The sequence below is a fragment of the Prunus mume genome, linkage group LG2 (assembly GCF_029339155.1).
Source record: "Prunus mume cultivar Tortuosa linkage group LG2, ASM2933915v1, whole genome shotgun sequence".
In the NCBI taxonomy this organism is placed as follows: Eukaryota; Viridiplantae; Streptophyta; class Magnoliopsida; order Rosales; family Rosaceae; genus Prunus; species Prunus mume.
In genome coordinates, this window is record NC_142699.1 from 1871087 (window position 1) to 1885156 (window position 14070).

General features: G+C 36.8%; 3 protein-coding genes across 3 annotated transcripts; all 3 read left to right on the forward strand.

Moving 5' to 3' along the window:
* Window positions 1-4048: 4048 nt before the first annotated feature.
* LOC103319220 (Fasciclin-like arabinogalactan family protein) lies at window positions 4049-5252 on the forward strand. The gene has a single exon (XM_008220739.3). The coding sequence runs from the start codon at window positions 4157-4159 to the stop codon at window positions 5120-5122; it is 966 nt and encodes a 321-aa protein (XP_008218961.2). The 5' UTR covers window positions 4049-4156; the 3' UTR covers window positions 5123-5252.
* A 1945-nt stretch (window positions 5253-7197) lies between these two features.
* LOC103319100 (sm-like protein LSM8) lies at window positions 7198-8983 on the forward strand. Its single transcript, XM_008220598.2, has 6 exons — window positions 7198-7383; window positions 7559-7662; window positions 7907-7947; window positions 8045-8119; window positions 8458-8510; window positions 8677-8983. The coding sequence occupies exons 2-6, from the start codon at window positions 7626-7628 to the stop codon at window positions 8765-8767; spliced, it is 297 nt and encodes a 98-aa protein (XP_008218820.1). The 5' UTR covers window positions 7198-7383; window positions 7559-7625; the 3' UTR covers window positions 8768-8983.
* A 145-nt stretch (window positions 8984-9128) lies between these two features.
* On the forward strand, window positions 9129-12444 carry LOC148919397 (putative pectate lyase 4). The gene is made up of 4 exons (XM_089046839.1): window positions 9129-10558; window positions 11206-11561; window positions 11743-11881; window positions 11968-12444. The coding sequence occupies exons 1-4, from the start codon at window positions 10088-10090 to the stop codon at window positions 12187-12189; spliced, it is 1188 nt and encodes a 395-aa protein (XP_088902965.1). The 5' UTR covers window positions 9129-10087; the 3' UTR covers window positions 12190-12444.
* Window positions 12445-14070: the final 1626 nt, after the last annotated feature.

Below are 14070 nucleotides of genomic sequence, written 5' to 3' on the forward strand. Positions count from 1 at the left end.
TACCCATCCAGCCTCATCCGCCTCCCTACCCACACAGCCCCACCTCAATCTCTCCAACTGCGCACCTCTCCAACCTCAAACCCAATAGCCCTAATGAAACGACCCGACCCAAATTCTACTTTAAAATCCGGCCGAATCTCGATTAAAATCGACACCTAGTGACTGTAAGTCGAAAATACCAAAATACCAAAACAAGAATATAAACCCCGAGCCCTAACTCGTGGTGCGCTGATAATCGTAGGGCCTATGTACCCTTATCGAGGATCAAGCCACACGTAATTCTTTCCTTCGTTCCTCGATCCAGAATCGGTTTGTTTACTAAAACTCGCTCCAAGGCCGACATTTCGGAATATCCAAACTCCATTTTATGATCCGTCAAATGCTATACGATCCTGAAATTACCTAGATCAATATACTTGAAATTGACTGCGATCCAACGGTTCAAACGTATTGAACCCGAAAATCACACGCTAGGCGAGATCCGTTCGGGGTTCAAACGTTATCCGAATTAAGATCCGCGAAATCCTACGTACTCATGGGGACTAGGAGATTATTCTAGGACTGACTGTGGTCCCCACTCTGCTGCTCACACACCGCCCACTCGCCGGCAGCGTGTGGTGCCTAAAGCGATAACACTTCGCCGGAAAATCTCAACATCTCAGCTCAAGACTCCTATCCTAGGTAAAACACCCTATTTGGAACCACTTTTGTTCTTGGACCTACCCTAAAAACTGGCCGGAAGTGACCGGAACAGTGACTCGAAAGTCTGCTGAAACCTAACTTAAAAATCGAACGATCTACGCTTAAAATCTCTGAAATCCTACCCAACCAGCAGCTAGAGCATGGAAAATAGCTAGAAAACCATACATTACTCGTCCGATTTGGTGGCCGGAGGTGTCCGAACGAGCTCCGTGAAATTCCATCAAAAACTGCCCAAACCGTCCTGTTTCGTGGCGGTTTCCGGCTACCATACCGGCAGATCAAGGCTGTGATGGGTTAAGACTGAAAGAGGGGAGTGAGGTGGTTCTTTTGGCACTGGTCTTGCTCAATTTGGAGGTCGGAGCTGAGAGAAACCCTCTCCTAAAGTCGATCTGGTCCAACTGGAGGAGGAGGAAGAAAACTGGGTTTTAAAAACTCAAGTTTGAATTATTTACTTATGCTACTCAACTTCTTTTGATCGTAACTCTTTCGTTACAACTCCGATTTGAGTCCACTACGTGTCTACAGACTTGTTTCGTCGCGCTCTATGTAAAGGTGCAACTAAAATCCCCAAATTCCTTTCCAGTCAAAAAGTCAACTTTTAAACTAATAAAATATTCTAAGGGTATAATGGTCTTTTAATGGAATAAATTAGTAATTAAATATTAATTAAGGACCGGGTGTTACACCTAACCCACCTTAGAGCACCTCTTTGATTGGGGGCGTTGTGAAGAAATTGATGGTGGGAAATTGGTTTGAGATGAGGGAGATAGGAGGAGGAAATGGAAATGGGTTTATGCGTTGTTGGACACATGAGGGTTAGATGTTATGGTTACATGTTGCAGGTGGTCATATGCGGTTTGGAGAAATTTTCAAGTTCTAGGTGTGTGCTGTAGGTTGGGTGATTGGGTGGGGGTTTGGATCGGATTTGTTGTAGGTGGTTATGGTCGTGCATATGCCGTAGATGGGACTAGTCGACGATTGTTTGGTGTTTTTGTTTTTGAGAAGATGGTCGAAGGATGGGGCACGTCTAGAGGGAGGGAGAAAGGAAGAGAATGAGAAAGTAGGGATTTTTTTTCTCTATATTTTTTTAAAAAAATTATTTTTATTTATAAAAGAATTGTTTAATATAGTTTTTTTATGTTTTTATTTTAATTATTAGAACTAGCCCCTTGACACATGCTTGCCAATTGGTTTTCTTTTTTCTTTTTTTATTATTAATTTTATTTTTAGAATTAAGAAAAGATAACATGAGTAGTTAGGCCATCTCCAACCCTTGGACTCAAACCAAAAATATCCCCCCAAACCTCTCACAATCCAAGAAAATGAAGGACCCAAAATTTGGGAAACAAATTTGTACCCAAATATAAGTCCAAGTATTTCTCTGACCCAAATTTTTTCGTGGAGCCCACTTTCATGTCAAACAGCCCCCATGTGCAAAGATTCCTCTGTGGGCCCTACCTTTTTTTTTGGCTAATGCCATCTTGTCTTCCACAAGCACCACTTGTCAAAGCCCCATTGAGTTGCTGTTGGATTTGAAATTATTTGCTGTTTGTTTTTTTTTATTTTATATATATACATATAACTTAAATCAACAATGGAGATTAAATCTAAACTATTTTAACAGTAAAAAAAAAGATCCAACGACTGAAATTTAAATCCAACAGTCAAAATAATATTTTAAATTAATCAAGATTAGATCCAACCCCAAAACTCTATTAATACCCATCCATTTCTCAAATAATCTACTAAAAATATTTTATCCATTTCTCAGTTTATTTTTCCTTTGTCAATCTCATCAATCTCCTTTCATTCTTGTTGAAGATGTCTACAAAATCTCGTTTCATTCTTCTTTTAGAATTATGTTGTGTGTTTTCTTTCGGAACAAAATTATATTTGTGGAATTTTAATTTTTTTAGGTCAAATTGTTCAAAAAAATAAATAATTATGAAGTTATTTAAAAGGATTGAATGAAGAAAAGTTATCCATAAAAAATAAAAAAATAAAAATTAGACTTGAACCATTCTTAAACAATTTAATAAAGTTGTAGACCTAAAATTTGAGTCCGTATGGTTGTGAGAAAAAGCAATTTGAGTCTAAGCAAAACCCAAATAGTCACTTTTTGGAGGGGGAAATTTGGGTTTAGTCCCTCATGGGTTGGAGAAGGCTTTATGTTCCTTAAAAGTATGACCTATTATCTGATTTTATTTTATTTTTTATTTTTTATTAATATGAGAAAATGTGAATTTACCATATTATCCTCATTTAATTAATAATTTCAATTCTTAATGATTGAATTAACCAAGGGCATTTATTAGTATTTTGAATGTTTCACCATTCTCTACATTTTGCTTTATATATATAGATATTTAATTATGTGGAGGTGGGCTCCACTACTATGTCACCAATTTAATTAGTGGATAATAATTCATGTGTACAAAATTACAAAAAATAACTCTATCACGTCATCAAAGTTAACAAACTTGGGCAAAATTGATGGCAATGGGTAAAGTGGGTCACCACACAATCAAGTGAGGTAAGTGGGCCACTTTAAGTATCATGGGACAATGGTGTAAATAAGCCTTTAAAATAATCAAGATATTTTACTTTTATCAAAAACTGGTAAAAAACGATCTGCTTGATTTGGTCTGGTATTTTATTTTTATTTTTTGAAATTCGGTGGATAACCAACCAAACCGGTTTCTCTGAACCATGGTGTAAAAATGTTAGTAATCGAGAATGGTGTAAAAATGTTAATAATTGAGAAAAGTTGAAGGTGGAGGATTTTTTTTTTTTTTTCAAATTTATAAATAAACTCAATCCTAGACATGTATTTATAAAAAAACCCAAACACTATTTAAACATAGAAACACACCCAAAATCAACCTCAAAGTCAACTTTTGGGGTGTGTTTATAAATGGTTTTTGAGTGTGTATAATGATGAGTTTTGGGTGTGTTTATATGTTTAAATAGTGCTTGGGTTTTTTTATAATTTCAGACCCTATTTTAGGTGTTTTAGTGAAACTCCCTTTTTTTTTTTTGGTAAAAAGGTACAGGATTTTCAAACACCCTCTACCTCCCAATTGCAGCGCCAGCTCCAAACCAATGTACGAAGCCACACGGTTGTGACAGCTTTGTATAACCATTATATTTAACGGGGTACAGTTCCACTCTCGTAATTAGATGGCAAACTGTAACCAACCCAACGGCTCCACTCTCCATTGTGCGAGAAATATGAAAATGACAATTCTATCCTCCTGTTAAAAGTTGAACGGACAATCAAGTGAGGGCTATGATCGTCATTGCAGAAGATGGCAAATTCGTAATATAAAAATCTACCAGCAGGTACCACCAAGTTGTTACAACAAGAAATCAAAAGCCCGCCAAAACCATTTCGTCTTCCATCATTCTCTGTTTCTTGAATAACAGCAGCTCTCAGTTTCTTGATTTTGCTTCAATGGCGATCAAATTCCGTACACTCTCACTCACCGTCCTCCTCCTTGTGCTCATCTCCTTGATCATGCTCCCCGACGGCGTTGTTTCCCTCACACCCCGAGAGTACGATTCGATGCAGCGAGTGCTCCGAGGCCACGGCTACAACCTGATGTGCAACGCCATGGCGACGTCAGATCTCCAGTGGATGCTCCTCACGTTCCCGGCGAACGCGTCCTTCACGATCTTCGCTCCCACCGACGCCTCCCTCTTCGCGCTAGACATGATCCAAACCGCGTCGTCCTACACCGACACCCTCCGCTTCCACGTCGTCCCTCTCCGCCTCTCGCTCTCCAACCTCCGCTCGCTCGCCGCTGGCTCCTTCCTCCCCACGCTCCTTCCCTCCAGCGCTCTCCGCCTTGTCTCCCCCCGCCCCCTCTCCGTCTCCGGAGTCGACGTCGTTTTGCCAGGCCTCTTCTACTCCCGCCACCTGGCGGTTCACGGCCTCGGCGGCATTCTCAGCCTCGCCTCTCTCGTTCCCTACGGTTCCTCCCACTCGCCGGTTCCAAAGGTCGAGCCCATGTCCACGTCTGACTTCAACGGTACGGATCTCTCTCCGGTGATCGCACCTTCTTCGGTGAATACTGGATCTCCGTCTATATCACCGGCGTTTGTCTCGGAGGACGAAATTTCTCCAGCGCCGGCTGCACCTTCGCCTTTGTCGGCCAATTCGGTGGCGGAGAGAGCTAGGGTTTTGTTGATGGAGATTAATGCAGACACAGATCATGAGAAATCGAAGTCGATCTCCGACGCCGGTGAGATCTTTGGCAGCGAATCTCCACCGTTGATGATGGAAGCGCGACCTGAGGAAGTTAATACGCTGGAGAAATGTGGAGCGTTGGATGAGATGACCATCGACTGCTTTGTGCCAGAAGGAGCTGCTGGATTGGACCACAGCAGCGTTCATCATGTGGTTCGTGTTTCGACCTGATCGCCACGTGGTCAAATCTTGACGGTCCCTGGCCATGTTGTGCAGACTTTACGTACGTAGGTTCCGAATTGTAATAAAATGTTTTTGTGTCGATTTTTGCTTTTGAAGAAAATGGATCAATTGTTTGCTATGCATTTGCGTTTTAATTGATCAATATTGTTGAATATTCATCAGGGTATTAATTCTTTACAATAATTAGAGAAATTGCATGGTAGTTAAAGTTTAATTGCCATTTTTTCATAAAAGTTTTATAAATAAATAAAAAGTTCAATTAGAATGGCCATGGATAGAGTAGAAATAGAGCACAGAAGTAATGCAATGGGAATATTGGACAAATGGTTTCTCTGCAAGAATGCAAACATTGACGGTTAATTTGATAATTTAGTTTTATTAATTGTAATGCATTGCCTTTTTTTTTTGGTCATTCGCTATTATTTTCCTAATAATCAGTAGTTTTTTTTTTAATGATTTTATTGCATATTGCTTTTTCTTCAAATTGGTTAAAACAATTCATCCTAAGGTTAATATAGCAACTAGAAAAGTTTTGTCATAAATGAATTATCTTTTTGAATAACTGAAATGAAAGTACAACTTTTTTTGGGGTCGTCAATGAATAATTATTTTATTGAAAATCTCAACTGTTAACATTCGGTAAACGATGACAATAGACAATAATGGACATGTTTCCAGTAAAAAATGAAAGTGGCTCGGAAAAAAAAATTCCAATAAATGGAAATAATTCAAAGTAGTAAAAACTTGGAAGAGTTGGCAATATATATCAAGTTTACACCTTGCAAACAAATGAAGAAGTGGAGAACGAGAGTCGAACTTAGGACTATTTGTAAAGAAAGCTCTAATACCATGTACCCTTTCAATAACAAAATCTGTATTTCTCTTTTTAAATTAGTTAAATTAGTTGTTATGTTTTAATTGTTATTTATTTAGAGAATAATTAGTATATTTAAATATTTTATTAAAGAAAAAATTAATATAAAATTAAAAGCTATTTATTAAGTAATATAATTTATGGAGTTAATTAAAATATTTAATACTAATTATTCAATAAATAAATATTAATTACAAATGACCTAAAGATACTAAGTCTATATTTGTTTTGAAAAAAAATCTATCCCAACAAATGTTCGTTGGCATAGTTCTGGCGACATTTGCACGATTAGACCTCCCCCAACGAAAGTTCGTTAGAAGAGATGTTTTTATATATATTTTTAATTTTAAAAATATAAAATTAATTTATTTACATAGAATATCAAAGAACAGCCGGTCGGCTATACTCTTAAAATATACTTTATAAATAGAATTAGTTTATAGTATAGCCGAGCGGCTATACCGTTTAAATAATTTTAAAGTATGGCCGTTCGGCTATACTATTTAAATGGAACATTTTTAAAGTATCGCCGCCTGGCCATACGCTTGGAATAGGTAAAATCTGTATTTCTCTTTTTAATAGCAAAATCTGTATTTCTCTTTTTAAATTACTTTAATTAGTTGTAATGTTTTAATAAGTATTTAAATATTTTATCAAAGAAAAAAAAAACTATTTATTAAGTAATATAATTTATGGAGTTAATTAAAATATTAATTATTAATTATTCACTAAATAAACAATAATTAAAACATAATTACTAATAAAATTAATTAAATAAGGCAAAGATATTATTTAATTACTGAAAAGAAAAATTTCAAAATTTTTTTAATTGACCTAAAGATACTAAGTTTATATTTATTTTGAAAAACATTTTATTACATATACTATTTATGTGTCTAGCCGCTCGGCTATACTCTTAAAACATTTTATTTATGGTGTGTAGCCGAACGGCTATACTACTGATGGCTATTTATGGAGAATAGCCGTTCGGCGATACTATTAAATATACTATTTATGGAGTAGAGCCGCACGGCTAGACTGTTAAAATATACTATTTATCTGTAGTTAATATTCAGGGCTGGGTCATTTTGACAATATCTAGGAATATTTGTGGTCTTTTTGAAAAGTTTATGAAAAATTTGGTAAAAAACGTAAATTTAAACCTTCAACCTGTAAACCCAGCCCTCTTCTCGAGAGAGAGCTAGGTTTTTACATTTTGGTTTCGGCGGCAGAAGGAAAAGAAAGAGAAAAAGAAAAGAAGAAAGAAGAAGAAGAACTAAACCTAACCTTCTCGACTGCATCTGCTCCAAGGAACATCGCGCGCAGCACCAGGTCCAGGTCCAGCGTTTCTTCTTCTTCTCTGCTGTTGCACGAGGTATTTTTATTTTAATTTTTTAAAAAAATTTGATCTGACTTGGTTGCTCCACGAAGTATATTGGATATAAATTCAGTACTTTAGAAATATCCTAATAGAAGAAGAATTATTTTAGTGTTGTCATGTATTTTGTTTCCTTTTAGACTCTAAATCTCTCTCTCTCTCTCTGTTGCAGAAAAGAGAAAAGTTTGTTGATTAACAGTATTGCTTGCAGAGAAGAGAAGATTGTTCAGAATTGAAATATGTCCAGTGGCCCTGGTCTTGAGTCACTTGTTGATCGTATGGAAATTCTACTCGACTTTCCATTATTATTACTTGTATCAAATATCAATGTTGTTGTTGATTACTGTACTGTGCATGAAATAGTTTTTATATCTATCCTATGCCCAAATTTTATACCCCATTTAAGGCAGGGCATGAGCCAGCCTAGGCATTATATATGCTGTGAGCATTTCAAATCTCTCTCTCTCTCTCTCTCTCTCTCTCTCTCTAACTGTTTAAAGCATTTCTATGTTATGTGCAGAAACAATTTCAGTTATCACAAATGATGGACGGAATATTGTGGTATATTATACACTGACATTCTAATGCACCTTTTACATGTTATTAACCGAATTAGTTTAGTTTTATTAACAACTTTTTTTGTTTCCAATTAATTCAGGGAGTCTTGAAAGGCTTCGACCAGGCTACTAATATCATTCTCGATGAATCTCATGAACGTGTTTTCTCTACAAAGGTTTGCGTCGTCTTCACTGTAACAAGCATCATTGCACCTTTGTTTGTTTACTTTTTATGGCTTAAGTAATTGGACAACTAGAAAGGGATTTAGCTAGGAAACTACCTTATGGTAGTTAAGTCAGTATTATTCTCAGTTTTCCAATTTTGGCTAATCCAATGCAATGCTAAATGGCCGCGGCAGGCATTTGTTATTTTCCTCAGGACATTACCCTGCTCATGGGGGTTTATAATACATATGGTTGCCAAAGTAGTATATACAAAACACGTATATATATATATCTATACACATATGGCGCTAGCTGTGGTAACTTCTTGTTATTTCTGGCTGACTGGCAGGAGGGTGTTCAGCAACTCGTGTTGGGGTTGTATATAATCAGAGGTGACAACATGTAAGTGTCAACAACACTTTATTCTATTTTCATTAGTTTAGTTTCCCATTGGAACCGTTGTGGGAAGAAGTGAATTGGACTGATATAATTAGACTTCTTACAAATTTCTTTCTACTTCCCATATATAATGTTCTCTCTATGTATCCTCCAATTCCAATTGTTGCAGAAGCATCGTTGGGGAATTAGATGCAGATCTTGATTCTACTGTTGACTGGTCGAATATGAGAGCTTATCCCCTCAAGCCTGTCATCCACTGACTCAGCATGAAAGCAAAGCCATAGAGCGGTTGGTTGTGGACTCAGAGCATATAAGTGAGATTCAATGAAGCAGAATAGGTATAGAATCTATGAAAATTCGAGTTTGCTTGCTATATTCATGCATAATAGGTGCTTTCAAAAGTGTTTCCTAATATCATTTTCTTAAACACTGATTCAATGAAGCAGAATTATCAGCACCAATCTAGTTATTTGCAACTTTTGAATTCCTTTGATAGCCAATATATATTAACAAGTAAATGATGTTTTTCCGTTTTCTTATCAAGGAGCATATAAGTGAATGGGTTTAGAAAGTGAATGAATGAATAACTTACAATATTCATTTATTTTTCCGACAAAATCACTTTTTTTCTATTTAAAAATGAATGAATGAATATTTTTGTACTAAAGTCTTGATTATCTCTTGAAAGTTGACCGGGTTCGAATGGCATGTACTAAAAATCTTCATTCATTGTTTTGGGCTTTTCATATATAGGTCCATTATAATGACATTTTATATATACAAAAAAAATAAAACCCTTCAAGTCCAATACTTTCAAAAAACTCCATGCTCTATTTCAAGTGAATTATTTTTAGCACATTACGAATTAGTTAGAAAACGATAAGTGGCTGGTTGAGGGCTTTTTTCTTCAAATAGTCTCTCTAGAGATTTTTGTATAAATTAGGTAGTTATGGTGTCTTTTCGAATTTCTTTTATTTTTCCCTTGAAGAAACCGTATACATTCATTATCAACTCTGAAACTGAATTCTAAAATTTAACTGTAAAGGAATCGGTCCATGCTAAGCCAATGCACAAATTAATGGACTTGCAAAACAGAAGCAAAAGGCCATAATATTTAGGAGAATTTCCACCGTATATAATTATTTGACTATATAGGATGTATTTTATATATGTGAGGGTCTAAATGTAGAGACTCGGGATCCCTAGGAAGGACATGATCGCATGCACATGGTTGTTGTAAATTATAGGACTCCATTGGTCCACCACTAAACACAGTTAAACAAAGCTAGCTAACAAAAAAAAGCACAAAGATAGTGAACGAGCTAAACTTGAGGAGCAGTGAAACTGCAGAACCTTCATATTTTCCCTTCCGGCCATAGCGATTTCGTGATAGCTAGCTAACCATTACGACTGATCCCCAACAATGTGCCAAACAAACTTAGGAGCATTACGAATATTAAATCCGGCTATAAATATCTCTCTCCATTCTCGTTCTTTCATATCTGTTAAGAGTTGAAGAGAAAAACCTTGCTGTAGCTATTTCTGTGCATGAGCGAGTTGGAAAGTACATATAATATATAATGGCTCGTTATGGATGCCCCAATGGCAATGCCAATGTCTGGCGCTTTGTTCTGTGCCTTTTGATTGCCATTGCCGGCTTTGCTCCAAACCCGAGTTTCGCTAAGAAAACAAAAGTTGATGGCTTGAAATTGAACGTGATCGATGGTTGCTGGAGATGGAACTCGGATTGGAGAAGTAACCGGCAGGAACTTGCATTATGCTCAGTGGGATTTTCTGGGAAGATGAGCAACAACATAGGAAGAGATGTCATATACTATCAAGTCACGGACCCAAGTGACAATGCGTTGGACCCCAAACCGGGAACTTTGAGATATGGGGTTACCATGATAAAAGGGAAAAAGTGGATCACCTTCCAGAGGGAGATGCACATTAGGCTTGACAAACCACTTCTCATTAGTAGCTTCACTGCCATTGATGGAAGAGGTGCTAATGTTCACATTGCTGGTAATGCATGCTTGCTGGTCTTTCAGGTACGTATATTAATTACATTTATATACACACACATACGTATTTAATTGGCTAGTTAGTGTTCAAACCTAAGACCACTAGTATGTAAGTCAAAACTCTTTTTCATTGGACTAGATGCCGTTGACATTCATAAATATATTTAAGATAATGTAGTAAGTACCAAATTTATATACTTATAATATATTCCTAAGTATATTCAAATTTCAATCTAACACTCGGAGTTTATTGAAAAAGTAATCTTTTGTTCTTATTTAAGGCTGAAAATCTAACCGGCCTATATTGTAACCAAAAAAGAATCTAATTAGCATGTATGGGGTAGTTTGATAACCTAAACCCTTGATTTTCTTTTTCTAAGTGAGGGATAGTTGGGACAGTTTTGAGTGGTATGGTCAAACCGCCACGTGCTATATATTATCTACTGTTATAATATGGGTGAACGACACGTATTATATATATATATATATATATATATCTCATGGAACTAGCTAGGGAATAGTTTTGATTGATAATAATACATGCATTATAAGTAAATTTGTAACACCACATGACAGTCTTGCTATGATTTTTTGGAGATTGAATATAGTAAAGATATCTTGTGTACATTTTCATGCATGTAAACTAATTATATTATTATTTTAAACGTTATCAGGCAAGCAATATAATCATCCATGGCCTTCGAATCCATCATTGCCGACCCCAACCACCAAGCTCAGTTATGGGTCCAGAAGGAAAGATAATACCAATAGGGCAGGTTGATGGAGATGCAATAAGGTTGGTAACAGCATCAAAGGTTTGGATAGACCACAATACACTCTACGAGTGCCAGGACGGTCTTCTCGATGTTACTCGCGGATCTACCCATATCACCATCTCCAACAATTGGTTCAGAGACCAGGACAAGGTTATGCTTCTCGGCCATGATGATGGCTACTTTCGGGACAAGAACATGAGGGTGACCGTTGTGTACAACCATTTTGGACCCAACTGCAACCAAAGAATGCCAAGGTAAAGGCCCCTAGGCTAGCTATATCCATATGTTAATTGAGATCGCTGGCTACCTTTACTTTCAACTCCTCTATTTATTAATATTAGCAAAGTGTGTAGGTAATATAAGTGTGGGACATTTTCACCTTCGTATTCTCAACAGAGAGTGAGTATTATGTTACTTACTATTGCATGCATGCAGGATTCGCTATGGATATGCACATGTCGTGAATAATCTTTACAGAGAATGGTCGCATTATGCCATTGGGGGAAGCATGAACCCTAGTGTTAAGAGTGAAGCCAACCTCTTCATTGCACCAAAATCGGGAAACAAGAAAGAGGTAATTATTAACTCAAATGTATATATATTCAAGTTCAAATGCAATGCCCTTAATTAATTACTTAATGATTTTCCATGTACGCACAGATCACTTGGAGGAAGGACAGCATTGGAGACAAAGAATCCTGGAAGTTTTACTCTGTAGGAGATATCTTCGAAAATGGGGCTTCTTTCGTCGAAACAGGTGCCGGAAGAGCAAAGCCAAACTATAACGGAGAACAAACTTTCCCAGTTGTTAATGCCAAATCTGTCCGCTCATTGACAAGGTCATCTGGTGCTTTGATATGCATCAAAAGATCCAGATGCTAATTAATTAAGGCATAGGCTCATTGGATGCAATGTGGAGATGATTTAATTGCATGTCATATATATATATATATATACACATGCATAGGAAAATCAATTGTATGTCAGCCAAAAAAAGGTGAACAATTGTATAGTGGATATATAAATCTCATCTCCCTCCTATAGTAATGCAAGATATATATATATATATATATATATAGCAGTTTGTGACCAAACAAAATACAATTAATGCCATTACCCAAGACTACACTTATTTTACGATTGATTTTTATTAGTGATCAGGACTGGCACACAGATGAAATCTTCCCCTACAGAGATCAAAATTATGTCATTTATATCTATAGACTCCAAATCCAAATCCTCTCTCCCAAATGGGGCCTTAGAGAATTTGCATCATTTCACCATCTGAGACTGACAACGAAAAAGGAGACATGAACAAACTTTTTGTATAACACTAAGGCATGACCACCTAACAAGATTCCTACATATATACAATGGTACCCTTGCTCAGAATCTCCAACAGCTTCAGACTTATAATGTTGAAATATAACCTTTTCTGCTGATTTTCTGCTCGCTTGATTTTCTCTGTTTTAGCTGATTTAATCCAGTTCACTGATTCGTCCCAGCCTTCTGTCCGAGTTGTTCACTCGATCGCTCTGCTGATTTGTTAGAGCAGAAGTAATTTTCTATTTTTTTGTTGTTCTGTCTATTTTAAATGATGTAATGAGAACCATTAGATCATAGTCTAGGTGGATTCTCTAGCTTAGATTTGGTATGACACGTGTAAGCACCTAATAGGGTGACAGTTGTAATTCTGTTAGAAGAGAATCACATTTCTCTCTACGTCACTCACTATGTAAGCGGAAGAACGTAAGAATTCATATAGAACAGTGCCTTCATCATTTTTCTCTTCATTCTCTCTAGCTGAAATCTCCAGAAAATACATCTATTCCTAAATCTGAAAATACATATATAAACTAAGAACTCTAACATGGTATCGCGAGCCAGGTTCGATTGCTTGAGCTGGGCGTGAATCTGTGATTGAATCGGAGAAATTGGTTTTTGTTTGAGCTAGAACTTGAGCTCATCCGAAGATCGCGATTTCTCAAATCCAATGTCTAATATGGCAGGATCGAGTACCTCTGAGCTGCGAACTCCAATTTTCAATGGAGAAAATTATGAGTTCTGGAGTATCAGAATGAAAACTATTCTGAAATCTCATGGTTTATGGGATCTGGTTGAGAATGGGTTAAGTGACCTAGATCCGAAGAAGGAGAAAGAGGAGGCTGTAGACACCGAGAAGTCTATGATGGTTCTGATGAAGGATGCTCGTGCACTTGGATTGATCCAAAGTGCAGCTTTCAGATCGTTGTTCCCAGATTGTGAATGAGGAGACCTCAAAGGGTGCCTGAGATATTCTGAAGCTGGAATTCAGAGGAGATAAACAGGTACGAAATGTCAAATTGCAAGGGCTACGTAGGGAATTTGAATATACCCGCATGAAGGATAGTGAATCTTTATCTGTATATCTGGTTAAGTTGTTTGATATAGTAAATCATATGAAGAGTTATGGTGAGGAACTATCTAGAGAGAGAATTGTCCAGAAACTATTGTTTAGTTTACCTAAATCTTATGATTCTATCTGCTCTGTAATTGAACACTCTAAGGACCTTGAAACACTTGAGGTTCAAGAGGTTGTTGCTTCACTGAAGAGCTTTGAGCTCAGATTGGATAGACACACTGAGAATTCTACAGAAAAGGCCTTCACTAGTCTGAATGTTGGTAGAAAAACCCTGACCCTAGTCCGAATGTTGGTAGAAAAAACCTTGAAAATGGAATTGCTTCTGCAGATCAAATATCTCAGAGAAATTGGAAATCCAACGA